The 24,763-nt window shown below is 34.2% G+C and overlaps 1 protein-coding gene and 2 long non-coding RNA genes across 3 annotated transcripts; 2 read left to right on the top strand and 1 right to left on the bottom strand.

The window, feature by feature from the left end:
• Window positions 1-7,211: 7,211 nt before the first annotated feature.
• On the top strand, window positions 7,212-10,414 carry LOC112028231 (omega-amidase, chloroplastic). The gene is made up of 10 exons (XM_065767392.1): window positions 7,212-7,365; window positions 7,887-8,003; window positions 8,129-8,350; window positions 8,469-8,562; window positions 9,016-9,090; window positions 9,179-9,257; window positions 9,551-9,566; window positions 9,653-9,733; window positions 9,866-9,948; window positions 10,030-10,414. Exons 1-10 carry the CDS (start codon window positions 7,285-7,287, stop codon window positions 10,079-10,081), a joined length of 900 nt encoding a protein of 299 aa, XP_065623464.1. The 5' UTR covers window positions 7,212-7,284; the 3' UTR covers window positions 10,082-10,414.
• Window positions 10,415-17,656: 7,242 nt separating this feature from the next.
• Window positions 17,657-18,780, top strand: LOC136064927 (uncharacterized). The gene is made up of 2 exons (XR_010626571.1): window positions 17,657-17,904; window positions 18,484-18,780. It is a non-coding gene; the product is annotated as an uncharacterized LOC136064927 (long non-coding RNA).
• Window positions 18,781-19,415: 635 nt separating this feature from the next.
• On the bottom strand, window positions 19,416-21,274 carry LOC136064926 (uncharacterized). The gene is made up of 2 exons (XR_010626570.1): window positions 21,046-21,274; window positions 19,416-19,851 (listed from the first exon to the last, which is right to left on the bottom strand). It is a non-coding gene; the product is annotated as an uncharacterized LOC136064926 (long non-coding RNA).
• Window positions 21,275-24,763: the final 3,489 nt, after the last annotated feature.

Raw genomic sequence — 24,763 nt, 5'->3', positions numbered from 1 at the left:
GTATTAAATGGTAATATTTTCTTATGTAAGCTCATGTAACTAGGGTTACAGGTGATGGTATAAGAATAAAATAATAATGAATTGTTATTATTAATGATGATAGTGGACTAGATTTTTCAAATAACTCTTACATCCTAACGTTATATGTTGTTTGAATCTTAGCTTCTTTCTCAATTAGTTGTTGATATGTTAAACTTAGTGGTCAATACCCGTAGGCTTTCATTGGTGGGTAAACTTAGTGGTGAGGTGTACTCACAAAATGTGAGGTGACTCTCACACAGAGGGTACAGAATAGGTACCGACTACGAACTCCCTGACCGAGGCCACTGGCTCCCTGCCCGGGGGTGTAATATGACCATAAAGACTCCCATTTTTTGATTCTCAAAAAAAAAAAAAAAAAGTTGTTGATATGTTAGTTAAGTGCCGCACATAACTTGTACTAATCTGTATCAAAAAAAAAAAACTTGTACTAATTGGCCCAATCAAATTGTGACACGTAAATTATATATTATGAGTAATGAAATAGACTAAAAAAATCTTTAAAATACTTCAAATAAATCCTAACTTCTAATTAAATTAAATAAAAAAAATTATTTTCAATATATTTCCGGAAGAACCTAAAGAACGTGACATGATCTTCCCAAAGAATTCTCTAATCTTTTCCTACTCACTCCCTCTTCAGTCCCAAATGAAACGAAAGCTTTTCCCTAGTCTGAGAGTCTCACAAACACAAACACTGCTGCTCCCATCGATTGCACACTCTCCACACCTACTCAAATGTGACCCTTCACTTTTCACCTTCGTTCTTCAACCTTTCTTTGGCATTGTCTCCCACACTAAACTCTTGTCTCTGACAAGTATTTGTTATTTTTCAGTCAATAAAAGACTTTCAAAATCTAAACCTTTTGTAAGCTTCTTGTCACGAGACTCACAACAGATGTGCTTCTTTTTGTTTGAATTCTAGTTCTACACATAATTTTGAAGATAATATGCAAAACCCAGAACCCAAAACATAATGAAATGGGCTTCTTGCTACAAAGATGAAATCTTTCTTGGGGTTGTAAAGAAAATTCATTTTCCAAACCCCATTACATTACAAACAAACAAACAAAAAACAAAATTGTGCAAGTTTAAGGTCTCACTGTGTATAGGACATAACATGTATTATAAAAAAGTGGGAAAGGAAAAGGAATGTGAAGGGACAGACTCGATCATAATCACCCGTCACTACCATTATTATCTTCTCAAATCTCACCATTAAATAAAAATATGCCCCTACTTTATTATTGTTTTATTATAGGCGACAAACGAGTTGCGAGCTATGGGCGTCAATAATATGGGATGCACGGACGCGGCAAACTGGCCGCCACACCTGCATCCAACGCGACGATGCGCAAGGGACGCCACTGCTTGCGCATCGACCATGTCCAGTTTTTTTTTTTTTTTTTTTTTTTTAAATTTCGCAATACGTGCCGACGCAGGCTGATTCGTGCCGACTTAGGCCGAATCGGATCGTATCAACATAAACCACCGATACAGGCCGATAGGATACACGCCGAAATTTAAGTTTAGAAAAAAATAATTTGCGAAACGCACCATTTCAACTCAAACTAACCTTCAAGACTGAAAACCCTAAGTCATTTATGAATCATTTGCTCAACCCCTCTCCACCTCTCAACTCTGTCGTGTCTCCATCTCCCCTCTCTACTTTGAGCTCTATGTCTCCCCTCTCTCTCACAGACCCATCACTCCCCTCTCTTTCACCGTTTCAACTGAATCAACTCAAGTTTCAAGCCTTCAAAATCTCGATCTCAGTTTCAACTCAAGCTTCAAAATGTCCACTCGGTTTCAACTCCCAACTCCCAAGCTCACCGACCCAAGTCACCTAACTCTCAACTCAGGTGATGATACCGAAAAAACCACCAATGAGCCACATGTACTCTCACATTCAGAATGCAACCTGCACAACACTAGAAAGGAGAAATACCTAAACAGAGAGTACCGGTGTGGTACCGGCCAAATACCCTTCGAAAGTCAAGTTAGAATCTTTTTCAACTCCAAAGTACTAGAGAGAGTCAATTATGCGTACCTTGATTTGTGAGGGTATTGGGGCTTTTATAGTAGTCGAATGTTGACCTCTTTTCCTTGGAGTCGAAATCCTTTCCATATAGGAATCCTTTTTGAGAAATCCTAAACATGATGGACAAGTCTTTTCCTCATAGAGAAGATCTTCATCAATATACGTAACCTCTGGAGTCCTCCTCGCATTAGGATTCTGTTTCCCTTAGGATTCTATGGTGTGTGCCGTAAGTATTCCTATTTAGGGTTTCTGTCTAACCCATGGCCAATCAATCCGTCTATACTCCATTCGTTCATTACGGATCCGTCCTCAACAGGTCTTGCACATAATAGGTTTGTCTATTTTACGGCCCATGAACAGTGAACAGCTCAGCCCACTATACTAGGATTTGTCACAATACATTTTCCCTCTTCAGTTGCCCCCTCACCCCATAGGTCCATCATATATAAGCAAACGGACCCATGGGGTGACGGTTCAAAGTCTCAGGCCAACGGCCATGATACATAACTCTGTAGGCTTATGTCCGTACCCTGACAGGTTATCAGGAACTCACTTATGACCTGTGAGGCGTGTCACTCTTTTAATGGCTGTTGTCTTAGAACGAGGTGTCGCTTCGTTTTCCGTGCACCTCTTCTATAAATATCACCCTCTCTTCCTCTCATTTTTCTTCTTTTTGCTGAAATATATTGTTAGAGCACGTCCGTCACACCTGTCAGAGACCCATCCGTTCAGCTCCTGCACCCGTCGTCTGCACCTTCATTTGTTCATTCCTTAACTTGCTAAGTAATCTTTTATCCATCTTCTTTTTAATTCTCATTTATCTTCTGGTNTTTTGATTTAGGGAAGCGAAGACAACGTGTCGTTCCCCTTAATGTTTTCTTTTTCTTTTTTTTTTATTTTTTTTTTTCTTTTCAAAATTTTCTTTTAATTTCGAATTTAAAAAAAATGCAAAACGGCGTCGTTTTGGTGTGTGTAACGGCAATAGTGACAGATTTTAAACGGAGCCTTGAATTGAAAAAAATTGAAAGTTAGAGGACTGAAATGAAAAAAGATGAAATATTAGAGGGTCAGTTTTGCATTTTTGCCTTTTTTTTTTATCACATAGGTCTTATAAATTAATATGTCTAATCACATAAGTAATTCAATATTTATTTATTCTTTCTTGAAATGTCACATCAGTTTATAAATTTTTACTGTAAAATTTATAGTACTTTAGAATTTTTTCACACAAAAAAAAAAAATATATATATATATATATATGAACTAATAGAAATGCAAAAAAAAAATAAATAAATTGTTGCCAGGGTTGCATATTCTAGGTAGGATCATGTTTTGTGTTGAATCTTATGGTATTTTAGGATATAGTCATGTATATTGAGTGCATTTTTTCTTCGGAGTGTATAATTTGAAGTATTGTTTGTAAGCATTATAGAATTTTGACTTACAGTGTGGAGATTTCAGTATGTTATATCGTATTGTACACTTTAGATTATATAATATATATATATATATACTCCTAAAATTTCTCTATTTTTCGTGCATGGCATCTAAAGATCCAACCACAGATAATCCTAGTTGTCTAATAAGCTTGCATAATTACACTAAGTGTATGATGAAGAGTTTAACTTACCTCTAGTACTTTTTAATTGGAAACTTCCTTTTGTTTTAAATACACAATGACAAGTGGTAATGAGTTTTAAATCTTCACATTTTATTTAGTTAATGGGTGATGTGGTAGTCAGTTTCTCAGTAAAACAAAAAAAAATATTTTAGTTAGAAAAGTACTGGAAGTAAGCCAAACCTATGTATGATTTCCAATGTAGTTTTTACTCAAAATTGGATAGTTTAGCAACTGATTTCTTTTTTTCTTTTTTCTTTTTTTAAAGATATGATAGTGTTTCAAATTTATGGCATCGTTGATTGTATTTTATCATCAAGCCAAGATATCAATTAATTTGAGATTCGATAAGAAGTTTACTAGTTAAGTTAACTAGAATCCATAACTACTCAATTATTTGTATTGGTAGAAATTAAGTCAAAGTTCATCAAATTTTGAACATGCTATCCATGTTGGGGTCGTTATGTGGTAAATTAAGTCGAAGCCTATTTAACGTTTCCAGGGCGTAAAACAAAATGTATAATTGACTGGAAATGTTGGAAAAACCGAAAATGTGTAACAATAATTTGAGAATTAATAATAATAAAAGAAAAGCAGTTAAAAAATAAAAGAGATGGTTGAAAATAGGTGGATGATATAACCACTAATGTAACTCAATAGAAGCATAGTAAAAATAAAAGAGAAAACATTATTTTCATCTCGACATTTTGGGGTCACAGTCAATTTGGTCCCTACATTTTGAAATTCGTTTGAGATCCGCTTATTTTGTTGAAACTGAAAATATTTCCTAAAATAAATCTTAAGTTTTATTCTAATATTACAACTTACAACCAAACTTATGAATAAATTTAATTATTCCATTACAATACATTTTATTCCTAGTAATAAAGATTACAATTCATATTGTAATGATCATTCAGTGTACCAAACGTGCTCTAAATGTATTTTTTACTCTTCTCAATTCTCAATTTTTTTATTCAATCCTGATTTGTGCTTTTTCAGTTCTATGAGCGTTCACTATTTGATTGCCAAGAAAGGTTGGAAAAAGAAAATATGATAACTTTTACCTCTTCTCATAAACCAAAATGGGGGTTTGTTCTGTATAATTTATGTTTCAATTTCTATTACTCTATTGTCAATTTATTTATTTGTTTTAAATGAAAATTTTTGAGAAAAAACGTATAAACCTTAAATTAGAACAAGTAAAAAATTATAACACTTAATAAAAATAAAATAAAAACAAAAAACTCATTACAGACCATGTCAACACCTAGAGTAAACTAATTCCACTAAAGTGTACATAAGTAAGATCACATTACCATCAAAAAAAAAAAAAAAAAGAAGAAGAAGAAGAAGAAGAGCACAAGAGATTGGTTTCTCACTCCAGCCATCATTTTTCAAGTGCTAACGACACAGCACCAAGATTCTGCCCTGCAAACTAGCCATGGGTTATTTTCTCCACTTGGTAAATCGTCCTTTAAAATCTTTGCTTATGCCTTTTCGGAGGATCAAGGCTTTTAATGCCCACACTATCAAAGTCTAGTAAGCACCACAATTCACAAAGTCATGGGCTTTTGGGATTTGACACATTCAGTAATCATGAATAGATATGCCTTATTTAAAAGATATGATTGTTTAATAAAACCTAACTAACAAAAATATTAATTAATTCACTCATATTTTACTAAGCAACATTATCCACTAAGTGAGTATAATAGAGTGTATGAATGTACATCATCTTATAGTGTGATCACTCATCACAACCATACACCAGCACATATTAATTTTCTAAATAAAAAATTTCCAACTCGGCCTTATTAATCTATTATATGTTATATATTATTCAAAACCAAACATTTTTATGGTTGCTAAACTAGTTATTTGCATTGTTGAGAGGACATCAATGTGATACACCCTCTTTCTAAATATAATAGGTTTCATTAAAGTCTTTTTGGATATAAACCACTATAAGTTTTTTTTTTTTTTAAACATTTTTCCATTTCTGTTAGACATGGCAAAACGGGTCAGAATTTTTTGACCCGACTCGAAAAATACCCGACCCAAACCCGATTTTTTTGACCCGAAGCAAAAACGGATTGACCCGTGACCCGACCCGTGTTTTTTGCGGGTCAACCCGACCTGAACCCGAACCATTTTCTTAAAACTTTTTTTTTGGGTAAAAAAATAGTAAAATTAAGACAATATTGGTTTAATTGTTTATTGTGAACTTTAAGGAAACAATTGATACATTTACATAACTATATGCAAATTAATTGAAAAATTAATGGTTGAACATTCTGTAATGAGTAAATATTTTTAGATATCAAATAGCAAAGTACATGTCAAGATAATCTGATTACAGTAGAGTTAAAAACATAGATTTAAAATTTTAGACATGTAAGAAATATTCACAAGTGTGAAAATAGTGAAGCTAAAGTATTAAATTAGCATAAATTATGAATACTTAGACCTATTTTTTAATAATTTATGTCCAAAATAAACGGCTTTTCAAAATAAATTATGATATTTCCTAGAGTATGTGTTGCTTAACAATAATATGATATTCATAAAAGAGACCACGTATAAATAAGTAAGCAATCAAATTTTAAAGTATATCTCAAATTGAAATAGAGTGTCAACCACTACTGATAATAGATTATAAAATTAAATTTCAAGATTGTAAATTTCTTATATATTTTTATTCTTTATCAAATGAGTTATCCAATATGTCATTTGTAATTTTATTTTATATTTGGAATGTTGATATTGTATAGAAATAAAATTTGTGTATTTCTTTTACTTATTTTTGTGTTATTTTGTTTTAGATTGTAATGTTAGGATTTGTATAATTTTAAAATTGTTGAATAAGTATTAATAAGTTTAATTGAGTTCATTTTTTATATATGTGATGAATTCAAAATAATGCATTTTACATTAAGTAATTTGTTGCATAACTTTTTAAATGACAAATACATGTTGTTTTCTATATAAAAATAAAAAAAATAAAAAAATTCATGTGAAAAATACGACCCGACTCGACCCGACCTGACCCGACCCGCAACCCGATTGACCCGAACCCGATTTTGACCCGCTTAAAATAACCCGTTTTGACCCATGACCCGTTTGACCCGTGACCCGATTGACCCGACCCGAACCCAACCCGACCCGACCCGCCCGTTTTGCCATGTCTAATTTCCGTGTGTGTTATAAATACTTAGTATTCTAAAAAATAAAAATTTCATTAACAAGTTAAATTCATAATAAAATTAATCATTTATCTAAGAGAAAAAAAAAAGTTCCAAGTCACTATGGACTGAGAAATTGAGAATACAAAATAATAAAATTTTCCTATTAATTAGTTCAGTTTGGCTTAAAGCAAATTCTCAGTTACTTCTCTGCGCTAGGGAGTAGGGAATTACGACCTTATAAGACGACAACTCGCAAACAGGGCATGCATAGATGCATGCGCAGAATAGATAGGCCCGTTGACTCTAGGGAAAAAGAAAAACACAAACTTTGAGAATTATTGGTCCTAGAACTGTCTTTTGCCTAAATAACATCAGCTCAGTCTTGGTGTGTGAATGCAATGATGGCATCTTCTACACCAAGCTCCTTAGAGCACACCATGCTCGCTGCCTCAGAACAAGTACCCAGTAATATTACAAAGGTTTGGTTCTCCTTTTTTTTTTTTTAACTTCAAATCTTGTCCTATATTTTGTTCTTCTGGTCGTTAGCACCCTTTTAATTTGTTACTTTATATATCTCACAAACATTCTGGATTTTTTTTAAATGATTTTAATAGTTCATATGCTAGTCTATATATGAACATGTACTATAAATTATTGCATGTAGTACATACTAATATAGTTGGTATATGTGTTTAATTATCAAGAAAACAAATAAATGCATCAATCAATTTTTTGGTTCTAGTCATTTCTTCATAATAAAACTGAATAGAAGAATTATTTATCACTAGTAGAGTAAGACGCAGATTGGAGTATACATAACGATCAAGACTAGTCTGTTGTAGAGAATCTATAGTTAACCTTTAATTTTGAGATTGAGGCTTTGTTGTTGTAAAGTAGGAAGTGAAGAATCTAATATTTGTTCAAGAATTTAGGGTCACTTTTTCTTTTTTCCATTTTTAGTCATTGACTAGTAATTGTAGTTGCTATATATTGTGGACAGTTTAAGATTGGCCTTTGTCAGCTATCTGTTACATCAGAGAAGAATCAGAATCTGGTTTGTGCTCGTAATTCAATTAAAGCTGCTGTAGAGTGCGGTGCAAGGCTTGTTGTTTTACCTGTGAGTTGCCTAGCTACCCATGTGATAGTTGCAATAGGCAATAGCAATGTGGTTCGAAATAATAGTTTGTTAGAAGTCTTTGTAAATTAACATGATTCTTGTTTATTTGCTTATTTTCAATGAAGGAAATGTGGAACTGTCCTTATTCAAATGATTACTTTGCAAAATTCGCTGAGGATTTTGAGAATGAGGATGCCTCACCAACGTTTTCCATGTTATCCGAAGCTGCTTGTTCTCATGGAATCACAATTGTTGGTGGATCTGTGCCTGAATCCAGTGATGGCCGATTGTATAATACTAGCTGTGTATTTGGACCTGATGGAAAGCTCAAGGCAAAGCATAGAAAAGTGAGCACGTGCACATATCTATTTTCATTAAGATTCTAGAGCATATGTTACATGGATAGGAATATTTGAACCATATCACATTTAGAATTTGCTTCTAATTCAATTGTGTTCTTTGCAGATTCATTTGTTTGATATTGAAATTCCAGGAGATATTACATTCAAGGAATCTGACTTCTTTGCTGCAGGAGATAAACCAACCATTGTGGACACAGGTATATATGATCTAGACTCAAACCTAAAATATCACTAGCATTTTTTGTGATCAGACTATATTTTAGAATATGTACCTTCTGTGCCTACTCAGCTAAAGTGGATGTGGTTTAGTAGGGTGTCATTAGGTGCCATGATTAGAGGCTCATTTGACACTAAGAGTAGTTCTATGGAACATAATTGCTGACATTGGAGCTATATTACTTTTGCATGGGTCCACCATTGGCACTACTTTATCATGCATCACTCAAACAAGCCACGTTAGCAGTGATGAACAAAATTGTTAAAAATAGCGTCCTTAAGACTTATGTGACAATATCTTCTCAAAAAAAAAGACTTATGTGACAATACTTGTGAGAGTTAGTGATATAACATTAATCTATCATTTAGTTTTAATGGTTGATGAACAATTTTTCAAATAGACTTGGCCACTGATAAGCAATTGTTCAATGCAGATGTTGGCCGTATTGGAATAGGAATTTGTCATGATATACGCTTCCCTGAGCTTGCTGCATTATATAGAGCAAAAGGTTCTCCATTTTTTTGAAATAATAGTGGTCTCTAGTTCACTATGCATATGATATGTATGACAAATTTATTGAGTGTAAATACCTGCAGGTGCTCGTATAATATGCTATCCTGGGGCCTTTAACATTAGCACTGGTGAATTGTTATGGGAAGTGATGCAGAGAGCAAGGTAAGAATCAGTAAATCTATTGGCCAAATTTTTTTCACAATCGTCAAAGTGGCAATGTGGCATGGTATGATTGGTGTATTAAATGTGGCTGATGTTGTTCCGATCATATCTTGGCACATCAGCAATTGTGAAAAAAACTTGCAAAATTTTTTTTGCTTCTAACATTACTTGGTAAGAACTAAGAACCTATAGGCTTCTTCTGCTCAAACATTTTTCCCCCTGAATTGAGTATTTATAAAAACCAATCATAGCAACAATACTTATCTCACTAACACATTTTTTTAAACTTTCAGAGCAGCAGATAACCAGGTACTGAAAAATCTGTAGCACCTCAAAATTTTCTTTTATAGGCTTAATGCAATTTCGCTATGAACCTTTTTTTGTTATGGTGGCAGTTGTTTGTAGCTACTTGCTCACCCTCTCGAGATTCTAGTGGTAGCTATGCAATATGGGGCCACTCTACCCTTGTTGGACCGGTATTAAAGTTTGGATTTTTTTTTTTTTTTTTTTTTGCTGGGTTATGAAAGTTTGGACTTAATCATTTCAATTTCTTCCTAGATAAAAGGTTTAACATTTAGAATTTTTTTTTAATGGTAATTAATAAGCAGTCTGGTGAGATAATTGCAACCTCAGGGCATGAGGAGACTGTGGTAGTTGCTGAGATTGATTATTCCAAAATTGAACTCCAAAGGTAGTGTTCTAGTCTGAAACTTAAAGTTCATTTTTGTTATATTATGTCCAACTATTCTTATAAAGTTTTGGAAATATGCAGGAAAGGCCTTCCACTTGACAAGCAAAAGAGGGCAGATATTTACCTGTCTTGATGGACATGAAGGACAAAAGCCTTGAAAGGGTGGACCTTATGACAACATTCAGCATTCATTTCCAAAACTCTCCATTTAGTGTCTCTAAATTTTTCTTGGATTGGATGTAATACTCATGATAATTACTGGAATTTGCTCTTTGAAGGTGCTCGTACATTTGTTAAAAGACCTTTTTTCCTTTTTTTTTTTTTTTTTTTAAAGAAGTCTTCTTTGTGTGATAATCATAGTTGCTATTTGCTAGTAAGCAACTCCCTCTCCATTACCTTTGTAGTTACGAATAATTAATCTTTAAAAGATTAGTATGTGTCTTTTACCAAAAGCATTTGATAGTAAGCTCAACTCCAAGTTTTAGATTGAAGACAAGTATTTTGGCCTTAAAACAGAAACTCCTGTTGTAATACAAAGATTTAGTAACGCCATAGTTGCAGAGGCATTACTAAAATAGTTGTACAGGAAATTATGTGCTTTTGGCAAATACAATGAATAAATGGGATGATGCAGAGAGTTTGAGACAGGTAATGAGTGCAAAAAGAATGAGAAAATATCATGGATGGAGCTGGATTTAAAACAAATCCTTTTGATGAATATCTATTGTGTTTCTTTTCCACTATAGCTGAGGAAGGGGCAATTTACTGTACCATGAGAGAGACTCACTATGGGCTAAAACTGTGTTAAATAAATATTGCTCACGGCCTAGAAGGAATTCCAAAGACCCTGACAAATTTCTATGCTCCTCCATTTGGACTGCTATCAAGGTGGGTTTTCCTGTGTTTGAAAGAGGCATATGTTGGAATGTGGGGACTAACTCAACTCTCCAATTTTGGGGAAGCAAATGGATTAAGGGAAGCTCTATCAGAGAGCTTATTGAGGGTCCGCTCACACAACAGGAAACTAACCTGACCATTGCAAACATCTTCCAAGATGAAAGATGGTGTTGGGAAAAAATCTCTTTCGAACTACCAAGTGTGGTTTTGGAAAAGATCCTAGCAACCCCCATGTAGTTATTTGGTGAAAAAGAATACACCTTGGTTTGGAAATTCTCTCAAAATGGAGAATTCAGCACTGCCTCCGCATATGATCTGGCCAGACCTGAAGATACAAACCCCCATTCTTTCTCAGGGTATTGGTTATGGACGTTTGACACCATACCAAAAATCAAGCACTTCATATGGCTTTGCTACCACAATAGCATTCCGGTGCAGCAAGTCATCGCTGCCAGGGGCATATCCTGCAACACGAGTTGCCCCTTATGCCAGAGCCAGGAGGAATCTATCCTACACCTATTAAGAGACTGCCCCATTGCTCTAAAATTCTGGAAACAGCTTGGAACCCCCCAATCTTTAACTAACTTCCTCCAATTGAGCCTGCTGGACTAGATTAAGCAAAACTGTTTATACAGCAACCAGGTTCTGGTTAACGGCTTTTCCTGGAATGCACAATTCCTTTTGCGATCTGGTGCCTGTGGAAACATAGATAAAGAGTGGTCTTTGAAAATGCCCCTAGCAGCCCCAAACTCCACTTGATGTGCATCCAACTTGCTCAAGAATTCTTTTACTGTGTGAGGAAGGGGCAAAAGTCCAAGCACTACATTGCCACCCCGATATGATGGCACAGACCTGATCAAGGATGGTTTAAGTTAAATTCTGATGGGGCTTCTCAAGGGAATCTGGGGAAGGCAAGTGGGGGCGGCCTCATTTTTTATCATCATGGAAAGTGGATTAGGGGATACATGAGGAATATTGGTAATGCAACCAGTATTGCTGCTGAGTTTTGGGCCTTGAGAGACGGGCTGATGCTTGCAGCCCAACTTGACATTACTCAACTGCTTGTAGAATTAGATGCTCAAGTCATTGTTAATCTTGTTCTATCTAAAAAACCCATTAACAGCTCATATTCCCCTCTGCTCAACAATTGCAGGTACCTCCTGGGGCAGTTCCATCATATCAAGATCATCCATGTTTTTAGGGAGGCAAATAGATGCGCTAACAACATTGCTAGAGCAGGCTGCTCCCTTCCTTGGAATTTTGTGGTGTTAGATTCACCACCTACTGATGAATTATGTACTATTTTGAACTTGGATGCTGCTGGGTTGTACTCCTTAAGGCTTTTAGCCATTACTTCGTCTTTTATGGCTAGCTATTTTTAATGCATTTTCCCTTTTAACCAAAAAAAAAAAAAAAAAGTAATATTTTATACAAGGAGTTAGAACACTTCAAAATAGATTACAACTGTCATATAATTTAGCTCTTGACAATGACCCCAGCAAATTCAACCCGCCCACTGTGTGATAATGTGACACAGGCTTTTTTGTTCCAATGAACTCACAAATCACAATCTCAGTTTTGAGAAATGAATTATTAAATATCATGTGCTGCAAGAACACTTATTCATCGTTGGTTGTATGGTCATACTCCTGAAAATGTGTTTCTGTTTGATGCACAAAGAGTAGCCTTGGTAACGATTGGGAATAAGGTCTTCTGGAAAAATCAATGCAGCATAACAAACAAAGGTGCCAGCTAACTCAACTGATGATGCTTCTATGGCTCACTAAGAGGTTTATGGTGCACAGATATCAATTATGGAACAGAGAATCTAGAATATGATGATGCTTGTATGGCTCACTTTCAATCCATAATAATTTCATTATAGGAAACAGCATCAGGTAAAGCTTATTAGCCTTTGCACAAACTTACAGATAACATGTTTTCATGCCTAGAATGCAAGCTGTTAGTATTTTCCCATAGGATCTGAAAACCACAAGGCAAACTTACAAATTTCTAAAAGGAGTTTACTGTTTTTTTTTTTTTTTAATGCAACGTAGGATTCTCATTTCCATAAGAAACTCCAAAAGGAATACAAAATCTGCTAGAATAAGTTTGGCATTACAATCAACCAGTATATTCTAAAGGACAGCTTTTTGAAGAACAACTCAAATTACAACACGAGCCAATAGATCTATCTATCTTAAAGTATATCTTCCATGCCACTTCATTCAAAAACCACAGGTCTGCATTGTAGCACCTGTCAATGGAATTATGTCTTCAATGGAGCCTTTTTCTCCATATCAGATATTTGAGCAGGCGCTGTTGAATGCGACTTGAACCTACCTCGTCCTTCCCCTTCCCTTTTTTTTTTTTGTGGGGGCGGGTATCAAAGTCCTAAAGTTGTAGTTCCCAGCTCTGTTCCCAGTTCTGCAGCAGGTGCATCAGCTGCCACACTGGTGCAGCCCAGGCTGCAACACAGTGCAGCAGATAGTGCACCAAGGCAGCACCAACATGTAGCAAGTGCATCAGCTGCTACACTGATGCAGCTCAGGCTGCAACACAGTGCAGCAGATAGTGCACCAGGGCAGCATCAATGTGTGTCAGATCAAGCAAGACATTTTGATGATGTTACAGCAGATGCCAAAGCAACAAGTATAAAGATTGAAGAGTTTCAAGAATTGTACAGACACACACGACAGAATAGAGATGTAGCATAGTTGGAGTTGTGTTGTAAGCTACTTGTAGTTTTGTATATAACTAAAGGTAGGCTAGTGACTCACGTGTGGTAGTTAGTTACATTTGTTTGTATGTGTTCACACGTGCAGCAACATGTAGCAACAGAGTAGTTTTTATTTAGTTAGTCACGTGCTCTGTTTTTGGGTCTTTGAGTATATATGTACAGATCAGTTTCATCAATAATAGTTTTCTGATTTCAATCACAAATTCAGTTTTTCATAGCGGGCGGGGTTGACGTTGCAAGGAGTTTTTATCAAAGAAGTTTCCCGTTCAAGTATAACGACAAAGCAGCCAGTATAGTTATCAAGTAAATACACTTTCAATCAGACTATTAAACAAGGAAATAATTGTCTGCACCTTTTTTTTAACAATCTGAACCACATCCTCATCTTGAAGTAAATGACTAAGGCCACAATGCTGCGGGTAGTGCCTGGCACTTATACCCCATACTAGCACATATTTCACCTCCTTCACCCAACTTCTATGTTCGTGATTACAGAAGTCTTCAACAGTGCAGCCACCTCTATTCTGAAATCAAATACCAAGAGTATAAACTCTAACAAGCCCCATACAGCAGAAAGAGCTACAGGATCTGAGAAATCAGGTTGCTGGCCTTGTGGCTTTGTATAAACTCTTACAAGCCCCATCTCTTCCCACATTTTTGCTAGTAGTCTGTCGAAGTTCAGCTGTTTAAGCAACATGAGCCATATAAGTTACAAAGCCATTCACATCGAATGAAAATCTGTACAAATTATAATGCTTCAACAAGGAGTTATATCATATGTTTGGATGCATAATTAGATGCGTGGTAACATATGTTTTGCATAAATGCACAATGAGAAAGTACATTTTACAAGAAGAAACTGCATTAAACCACAGAACGATCTCTGTTTGCTTCAAAAGGCATTGGAACTGAGATGGGTTACTGCAAGCTCCAAATGTTAAATTCCACAATCAAAGTTGGTAAAGATTAGAAATGTAAAATCTACCATCAGATTGCAACTAATGACAACTGAATTAGGTTGCCGAGCTAAGTTGTCAACATCATCAATACCAATAACGTCTATCTTGTTGTAAACATATATACACTTCATGTATTTCCGATTTCCCTCAATAACATCTATAAGATCATCAACAGTGGCATCCTCACGAAATAGCAACTGCAACAAAATCACCAACAACTAAGTATATGTTTTATGGGGTCGCTAGTAGGTAGTAGAGAAAGTAATATAGAAGAGAAACTATAAACAACAACAACCAAACAAATAAGCCTTTGTCCCAATTTTTTTGGGCTGGCCAGAAGAGACACTATCAACCACACTAAAATATTGCACATTGTGCAGAGAGTGTAAATACAACTCATCAAGATGGTTTCTCTCTTAATCCAATTTTGTGTCTTTGTGCTGTATTTGCCAGTTATATATTTCCTTCTTAACGTTTAGCAAGACATGACTTAAAAAAGTTTCCTACATTGCTCGTTTACTAACTACTATGTTTTTCCCCATCTGCTAAATGATGGCAAATCAAGGATGAGAAAAATATGAAATTGAAAGAGCAACTTCGTGTTGAATAAGAAAGGAGCTTGATAAATTGAAAACAACGGATATGGCCTCATTGCTTCGTGGCTTAGGAATCGAACTTAGAGGTGACTCAGATCCCCTTCCACATGAGGCTAGTTGGAAATATATATATATATATATATATATATACCTTTTCTTTCGTCGGCAAAATTTTGACGTTTTTCCATTTTAGTCCCTACATTTTTTTTTTCCACTTTTAGTCCCTAAAACCAATTTACGCGTTCCATTTTAGTCCTTTCCGTCAATCAACCGACGGAAATAGCTGAGGTGGAGCCGGAGCAATTAAAATATTATAAAAATGCCACGTCACCCATGACACATCAGCATATAAATTTAAAAAATTAATTTATTAATTTTAACTAAATAATAAAAATAAAAACAGAATTAAACCCAGCAACAAGATTGTTCTTCATGTTCTTCAGATTGTTCTTCATATTCTTCCCAAATCAAACCCAGCAACCAAGAACTCAAACCCATCACAGGAACACAAACCAGCAACCCAAGAACTTAAACCCAGATCACTAGGACATAAATGAAAACAAGAAGAAAAAACCCAAATTCAACACCTTAGAGATCATCAAACCCAGCACCATCTGATCTACCACAAATCAAGTTCATCGAATTCTTCATGTTCTTCCCCAAATTCTAACACAATCAACACCGAATTCTCAACAAATCAAACTCATAAACCCAGTTAAAAAACCAACCCAGATCAAGAAACCAATCACAACAAACCCAGATCAACACAATCAAACCCAAACCAACACAACCAAACCAGATCCGACCACCAACGACCGACACAATCAAGCCACCACCACCCCACCGATCAGTCAACAAACCCACGCCAAGACGGTGGCCGAGATCAGCGAGCTCCATTGTGGCCAAGACCAGGACGAAGGCCGAGACCGGCGAGCTCCATTGTGGCCGAGACGGAGGCTGAGACTAGAACGAAGGCCGAGATCGAGACCAGACGGAGGCTGGAGCCGAGACCAGGATCGAAACCGAGACCTTCCTCTAGATCTGCTCCAAACCGCCAGCCCCTTTCCTCTAGATCTGCTCCAAACCGCTGGACCCCTTTCCTCAGATCTGCTCCAAACCGCCAGCCCCCTTCCTCTAGATCTACTCCAAACCTCATCTCATCTCATTCTCTCCCTCTCTCTAAACTCTCTTTTTTGGGTAGAGCTCTCTTTAAAATCAGATCATGATTTTAGAGTGAGCTCACTTAAAGAAAAGTAAATACACTTAAAGTCAAATGATCTAATGTAAATTTTTGTTTGGGTTGGTTGAGACGAGAGAATAGAGTTTGAGTTTGATATGATTTTTTAAATTCGGTTTTAATTATATGAATTTTGTTTTTAATTCTTTTTTTATTTTTATTATTTAGTTAAAATTAATAAATTAATTTTTTAAATTTATATGCTGATGTGTATGGGTGACGTGGCATTTTTATAATATTTTAATTGCTCCGGCTGCCACCTCAGCTATTTCCGTCAGTTGACTGACGGAAAGGACTAAAATGGAACGCATAAATTGGTTTTAGGGACTAAAAGTGGAAAAAATAAAATGTAGGGACTAAAATGGAAAAACGTCAAATATAGGGACTAAAAATGCATTTACGCCTATATATATATATATATATATATATTTTTTTTTTTTTTTGCTTTTTGCTACAGTGCATAGTCATAAATAGTTGTGCACTGTAGCAAAAAGCTAAAAAAATTTAGGCGTAAATGCACTTTTGATACTTACATTTTGGGTCCATTTCTATTTTAGTCCTTACATTTCTATTTTAGTCCTTACTTTCTATTTTACCATTTTTAGTCCTTGAAATGAAAACGCGTTCTATTTTAGTCCCTACCATCATCTCACTAACAGAAATTGTTGATGTGGCAAACGAAGTGCACTATTGACACAGTAAATGCTGACATGGCCATTAAAATAATATTAAAAAAATTATTTGGTATTTAAAATATGCCACTTCATATTTTAANATATATATATATATATATATATATACACATACATACATAGATATATAGATATCATACACACAAAAGGCCTATGTAAATATGCTTGATTTTCCAAGAAAAAACAGGCATGTGTAAATATGCAAGCTGAAGTCTTGCAATGCGTACAAGTTAATGGAATCACATATTTAATGGAACCCTCTAAGGGTAGTAAATTTTACTAAATAAACCTTCTAAATTAATGTGTCAACTTTTAAATACAAAATATTAATAATAATCAAGAAACTTATTGATTATTTTGTTGATGTAGTTACCAATTACATTTATTATCATGTTAGTTTGTAAATCTTTAGTGGGAAATTATTGGGAAATTATCCATCTTGGGAAATTATTGGGTAGTCCCGGACTACAAGATCAACATGCTTACCTTGTAGTCCGGACCAATAAGAAGAAGACAAGTATTAAAAATTTGATGACATAAGTTTATTGCCACGTCACTTCACTACTAACATACTAGTCTACTAACGTCCCTTTTAATCCGTCAGTTCTGACTCTTGAGAGGAGATTCAACTTCTCACTCAACAGCGATGGAGACTTCAACATTGCCCCACTCATTGCTATAGGCCACCTCCACGTTTACTCCCCTGCAATCCATTGCCTCCATATCATGGATAGACAAATAGAAATCCAATTATCCAAACCTTCTAGACCCGAGAGGTATGTTGTTCCTCCAACAAGGATGATATTGCTTGCTACGAGATTCAAGCAATGAATGGGTGAGTCCATTTTCTCTTTCTATTGGTCAGATGAAATTCCTAGATTTTCTTCTTCCACAAAATTTTTATCCATAGGTATTCTTTATTGTTTGCCATATGTATTCTTAATTGTTTATTATTTAAATTTTTATTTGTGTTTGCTTTTTTTTTTTTTTTACTCATGCTGATCTCTTTGATGATTATAGTTAGTATTTGATGGACTGATGTGTCTTGAATTATTTTTGTACTGGGTATTTTAGAATTCATGGCCAATTGATTTTACAACTATGGCTCATTCCTTCTGTACTCTGATTGTTTGATAAAATTCCTCAATGAAAAGACTGTCATTTTTAAAGAATTTTGGTATAGACCTTCATGAAACTGGCTTATTACCGTCAGAAAAGCTTGATGTAATTATCATAACTCATTCTTGGACATGTTATTGATAGTGCTTAGACATATTGGAGTTCACTTATGATGTTTATTAATAATTGTAAATTTCACATATGCTATTTTGTATTAATTGCGGGATGAATATATATATATATATATATATTATATTCATACATTATTTAGTTTTGATATTCAATCATTATGCAGAAGAAGTTCAGACCTTAGAGAAGCAAAATGAGTAGAGGTGGAGAGAAAGGTTTCACAACTACAAAAATCTAGAAGGATATTTCAATGGATAGCTGAAAAATAAGTGTGATGATGCTTTCATTTGTGGAAACAATTATACATTCTACATTGAAGCCTTGCTGCCTAGCTTTCTTTTAGGAATCCTTTGTTTTTACTTTTCGGTTGTCATCTACCAAAGTGAATTTGTTTTTAGACTGCTTTAGTTTGAAAGAAACTTCTTTTTGTACTTACAGATTTACTCAAATTTGAGTTGGAGCCCATGGAAAGTTATGTGCTGATTTTATACGCTTAGTTGCTTACATTCCAAAGAAAAGCTTTAATAATCTTGTAATGTATATGTTTTTTGAACTAAAAGAAAGATGTCTTATCTTAATTTAGTTTCTTGGAATTTGAAAGCATTTAGTGGAAGTGCATATTATGGTAACATTTGATGTAAAAGAGTAGTTCTAGGACCACAAATTATTCCACAACTTTTTTGCCACAACTCTAACATGGCAAATTATGAGTGGCTAACTATCACTTACACATGAACCCACAATTTTTTCTTGACCAATCATACTCTGTCCCATCACAATTGTGGAAAGAAATTGTGAAAAATTATGTGGTCTTAGACTTTTCTAATGTAAAATGGTTAGTGTGATAAACTTCAAACACATATACAAGATTTGTTGAATTCCATGATTTTTTTTTTCTTTCCAACAATGATATATAAAGCATTTAAAAAAAATAATGGTATAGAAAGCAAATGTGAGAATTGCATTGTAGCAAAATGTATCTTAAAGTTAACCTACCTCAAATTTTTATTATGGTTAATGATCTTGCTTCATAGTCATGACCAAGGGAATTACTGTGTAATTTAAATTGACAACCACATCCAATGAATTCAATAGTAGTGGGCAATGAAAACACAAACTCACATTACATGTGTATTTTGAAATTACAAGAATTCAAATCTCATTGCTTTTTTGAGAGAAAAGATAGAATTGTTTTGAATATCTAACAAAGAAAACATAAACAAAGTATGACCCCTGGCATAGCAAACACCTAGCCAGGGAGAAATAGAAAAAGATACAGCTTTGAAAATACAGTCAAAAGAACCAATAACCAGAAAACTACATCAAGGAAGCAACTTATGAATGTTTGTGGGAAGCCATGAGTCTCTGTTATTCCCCAAAAAACTAGTTGCTCCATCCAGAATATTTCTCAGCTGAATTTGGGTCTTCTCAAAGTAGAATTTATTTCTGTCATTCCAAATTGCCCTAGCCAATATCGCCCAAATTGCAAGCTCCTCAATATTCAACTTTTCAGTCAGTTGTTTAAGAAAAAATCCTGTGTCATTAATTGGTTAGGTATGAATATAGTGCACTATCAAAACCTCAAAACAAAGATAAGCTGCACTTTCACAAATTTATATAACCAAGGAGGTATTATTACATCAAATGGGTTGCAATAGCATTAAAGAGTATAGACTAGTCTCTACAAAGATTGATAGTATAAAACACAATCCAAACAGAATTGACAAAAGAAAAGTGAAAAATAATGTTTAATTGACATAATATAGGATATAAATTCCATCAACTTATTTCAGCATCACGTTAACATGAATACAAAAGCCACAAGAAGTTTAGACTAAGTTACAGCTTGTATACCTACCTGCAGTGCTCTTCAAGAATTACTGCATTTTTTATTCAGACAAAATAAGGATTACTGAAATTTGTTTTTGATTAAGATCATCCTAACATGACAACTCCTTTTGATGTTTTACGTGTGTGGAATATTAACTTGCTAATTCCAAAATAATCTCACAAGTACAGAAAGGCTTGAAATAAAAAGAAGCTACTAAAGCAATTATAGATTCACTGAAAGCCAGCAAATACTTCACCCAAAGAAACTAAAAATTTTACAATCCAACCAATGTATGTGTTTATTGATAGGATAAATTTACTACGGGTTTAGATATGGCTAAAGATAATTCCAAGCCACTTTCTAAAGATCATGTTGCTGCTCAAAATTCAAATGTTCCTCTAGTTATCACACGATTAATACAAAATAGCATAAGTGAAATTTACAGTTATTAATAAACATCACAAGTGAACTCCAATATGTCTAAGCACTATCAATAACATGTCCAAGAATGAGTTATGATAGTTACATCAAGCTTTTCTGATGGTAATAAGCAAGTTTCATGAGGTCTATACCAAAATTCTTTAAAAATGACAATCTTTTCATTGGAGAATTTTATCAAACAATTAGAGTACAGAAGGAATAAGCCAGAGTTGTAAAATCAATTGGCCATGAATTCTAAAATACCCAGTACAAAAATAATTTAAGACACATCAGTCCATCAAATACTAACTATAATCATCAAAGAGATCAACATGAGTATCAAAGGAAATCAAAGAAAAGCAAACACAAATAAAAATTTAAATAATAAACAATTAAGAATACCTATGGCAGAAAATTTTGTGGAAGAAGAAAATCTAGGAATTTCATCTGACCAACAGAAAGAGAAAGTGGACTCACCCATTCATTGCTTGAATCTTGGAGCAAGCAATATTATCCTTGTTGGAGGAACAACATACCTCTTAGGTCTAGAAGGTTTGGATAATTGGATTGCTATTTGTTTATCCACGATGTGAAGGCGAGGGATTGCAAGGGAGGAAACGTGGTGGTGGCCTGTGGCAATGAGCGGGGTAGTGTTGAAGTCTCCATCGCTGCCGAGTGAGGAGTTGAATCTCCTCTCAAGAGTCAGAACTGACGAATTAAAAGGGACGTTAGGAACATTAGTAGACTAGTATGTTAGTAGTGAGGTGACGTGGCAATAAACTTATGTCATCAAATTTTTAATACTTGTCTTCTTCTTATTGGTTTGGACTACAAGGTAAGCATGCTAAACTTGTAGTCCGGGACTACCCAATAATTTTCCATCTTTAGTAGCAAAATTGATAGTACACTTTTATGTTGCAAAAAATAATTGAACTAGAATAATCCACTGTTAGTACCATACGAGTCTGCATTTTTCTACACCAGCAGAACAAAAATGACTACAACACTTGTATAGGAATTTGTTGCAAACCCAATTGAGTTTGTTGGTTAGCTCCTAATTAATAAATGGACTATTATACTCACTCAATAATATTATTTTTCAACTTCCTTTATTAATCTAAATAGATGGCTTTACAAAATAAAGTTAACATTTAAATTCAAAAGAAACCTAATATTATCTACTACAAGTAGATAAGATTTATTCAAATACTAAGCTAACAATTTATCCGATTCATTATTTGATTACCCAATTCCTAATAACAAAAATAAAATCTTAAATAATAAAATTAAATACAAACTAAGCACATAACATTCCTCCTCCCTTGAAATTAGCCCTTGTCTTCAAGAGTTTAATCTGAAAATTATTGTTGCATAAGAGCTTGATCTTCCCATGTTGCTTCTCACATACTGATCAGCCCTTGTCCTCAAGGGTTTAATCTAAAAATTATTGTTGCATAAGAACTCGATCTTCCCACGTTGCTTCTCACATACTAGATTACTTATAGAGCTTTAAAAGGATATTATGACTGGGCATTTGCAGAGGTAAAAAGCTATTTGGTGCTGCAAAATTATCTTTAACCTGATTTAAAAGTTGTTGCATGCTTGAATTGTGTGAAGGTGAATATGCCACAACTACACCTTATTAATCATTTCTTGATTTCAGGTGCAAACAGCTTACAAACAAGTCGTGTTAAAATTTCATCCAGACCGTGCATTAAAAACTGACATTCGCCAGTACGTTGAAGCTGAAGAAAAATTGAAGCTTATTTCTTGTACAAACAGAAATTTTTAGCAACTTCAAGTCACTAAATGCATGCTAATGGAATGGTTTTTATTTTGTTTAGGAATTCTGAATTTTATCTAGGTATATTGTTGTCTTTTTTCGTGTTTCCGTCTCAAAGTTAATGATTTTCTATCACATCGTATCTAACGGATTGTTTTTCCCCTGAGCAAGCTCACACCAATTGGTGGCAAATGAGTATATTTCTGAAGCAGTTGTAATTTTCTCTTCTTCGTCAAGGAAATTATCTTACTATATGTAATGTTTGTTTCTCCTTGTGGTGCCTATTTGCTTAGATTATTTAGCATGCATGAAACTTCAAAATTGAACCCCCTCCCCCTTTAGTGATGGAGAAATAAATATGTACACCTAGTGTGCTATGTTTCCCTCTCATATAAAAGTGGAATTCATATACAGACTTACAAGTATATAGAAACCACACTCTCCTATGAGAGAAAGATATATAACATATTTCATCGAATGTATTGAATAATTTTACACATCCTAAATTTACAATATTCCTCACTCGTAATTGCCTTGTAACATTAGGTTTGATTGCAACAAATTTTACATAGTTCATCACTGGCAGGGCTGGCCCCAGATATTTTGGAGCCTAAGGTGAGAACTAAAATGGAGCATTTTTTATATTTATGTATTAATGAAATTAATATTTATTTAATTTTTTTATATTATAATATATTTCATTTAAAATCTATTTGTCTTGCCTTTTGAGATGAAAAATTGACTAATTAAAATTTTGTATTCAAGTTCTTCTAAAATCTCATTTTCAATCGATAATATAGCTAATCCACTCAATCTTTCTTGGAACATTGTCGATCTTATATATGATTTTAATTTTAATTTGTGACATTTTCTTCTAAATTTTGTGTTGTATTTTGTTTATTACTAATAACAAATTTATCCATTGATCCTTTTTGAGACTCAATTAATTTTTCTTCTTTTTTCCTTCTTTTAAGTTTTTCATATCCAGATGCATATTTTCTAGTAGAGATTTCTACTCAAACAATATATTTATAAAGATTGGAAGAAAAACTAAATTTCAAGTGTAGAGCAATAGAACCTAATATATATAAAAATATTATTGTAGTTTTACCAAACAATAACAAGTATTTAACAATCTCAACCTGCATAAAATAAAGACTTATTTATTATATTACCTATAACAATATATATATATATATATTATATAAACACAAGATTAAAAATAAAATTAAAATTAAAAATAAACAAATAAAACCCAAGCCCAGCCAAAACAAAAGTACAACTCCACTAAAGGCCGCACAAGTCTTATTAGATAAGACTCCACCCATTAAAAAAAAAAAAAAAAACCTTCAAGGCCCAACGGCCAGCCAGAACTCAAGTAGATGTTTTATACTCTTATTAGGATTTGTTTGGATACTGATTATTACTGAAAACTTATTGCTGAAAGCACTACAGTAAAATAATTTTTAAACTATGAATAGTGTCCGTAAGACCCAGCAGTGGAACATCCACTATTTAAACAATAATTTTCCAAACTCACACTTAGAGCATCCATAGTAGTAGAGCTAGCTATTTGGCACCTACAAAAGTCACTTTATCTATTTTACCTTTTCACACCCAACATCAATGGGTCTATATTTTTAGCTATTTGATTAAAATAATACAAATAACTCATTAGATAATAATAAAAATATCTACACCAAACTTCGATAACCAACCATAACCACCTCCACCATCAGCCACAAGCACACCCACAACCACCACCACCACCAATCCACAGCAAAAAAAAAAAAAAAAAAAAAAAAAAACCCGCCAACCCAAATCCCAATCTTGTTCCTCAACCCAGACCAAACAAAATCATCAATCACAAACAAAATCACCAATCACCAATCGCAAACGAAATCAAAAAAAAAATCACCAATCACAGAGCTAAGCTTCAGTGAGGAAATGAAAACCAAGCTGAAGAAGAAGAAGTCGTAAAACATGAAGATAAAGAAGATCAGCTCAGGCCACAAATCGGAGCTGCTAGTTTGGGCAGCCGATGTTAGCCCAGTGCTTTGTGCAAATCAGCTCCAAAGCCGTTCTTCTTGTTCATGATTCTCTGCTAGCCCACGTTTCTTCATCTTTGTTGGGAAAAATTTAGGAAGATAACAAAAACTAAGACTAATAGATGAATTTGGTGGTAAAGGGATATCTAATGAGAAGAGAAAAAAAAAAAAAAAAAAAAAAAAGCCTGAGAGAGAGAGAAAGAAAGAAAGAAAGGAGAAAGTAAGTTTTTAATGAGAAAAGAGAGAGAAGATTAATATATATATGGCGTAAATGCACTTTTAGTCCCTATATTTTGACGTTTTTCCATTTTAGTCCCTACATTTTATTTTTCCACTTTTAGTCCCTAAAACCAATTTACGCGTT

The sequence above is a fragment of the Quercus suber genome, unplaced genomic scaffold, assembly GCF_002906115.3.
Source record: "Quercus suber isolate HL8 unplaced genomic scaffold, Cork oak 2.0 scaffold_800, whole genome shotgun sequence".
Lineage (NCBI taxonomy): Eukaryota > Viridiplantae > Streptophyta > Magnoliopsida > Fagales > Fagaceae > Quercus > Quercus suber.
Note: the sequence above shows the minus strand (reverse complement) of the source record. Positions and strands in the feature narration are given on the sequence as shown.

Excerpts from the sequence above, each read along its gene's own strand:
- LOC112028231 (XM_065767392.1), top strand. The coding sequence starts at position 7,285 with ATGATGGCATCTTCTACACCAAGCTCCTTAGAGCACACCATGCTCGCT. Across the intron at positions 9,734-9,865 it reads ACTCTACCCTTGTTGGACCG|TCTGGTGAGATAATTGCAAC; the intron begins GTATTAAAGTTT and ends ATTAATAAGCAG. Across the intron at positions 9,949-10,029 it reads TCCAAAATTGAACTCCAAAG|GAAAGGCCTTCCACTTGACA; the intron begins GTAGTGTTCTAG and ends GGAAATATGCAG.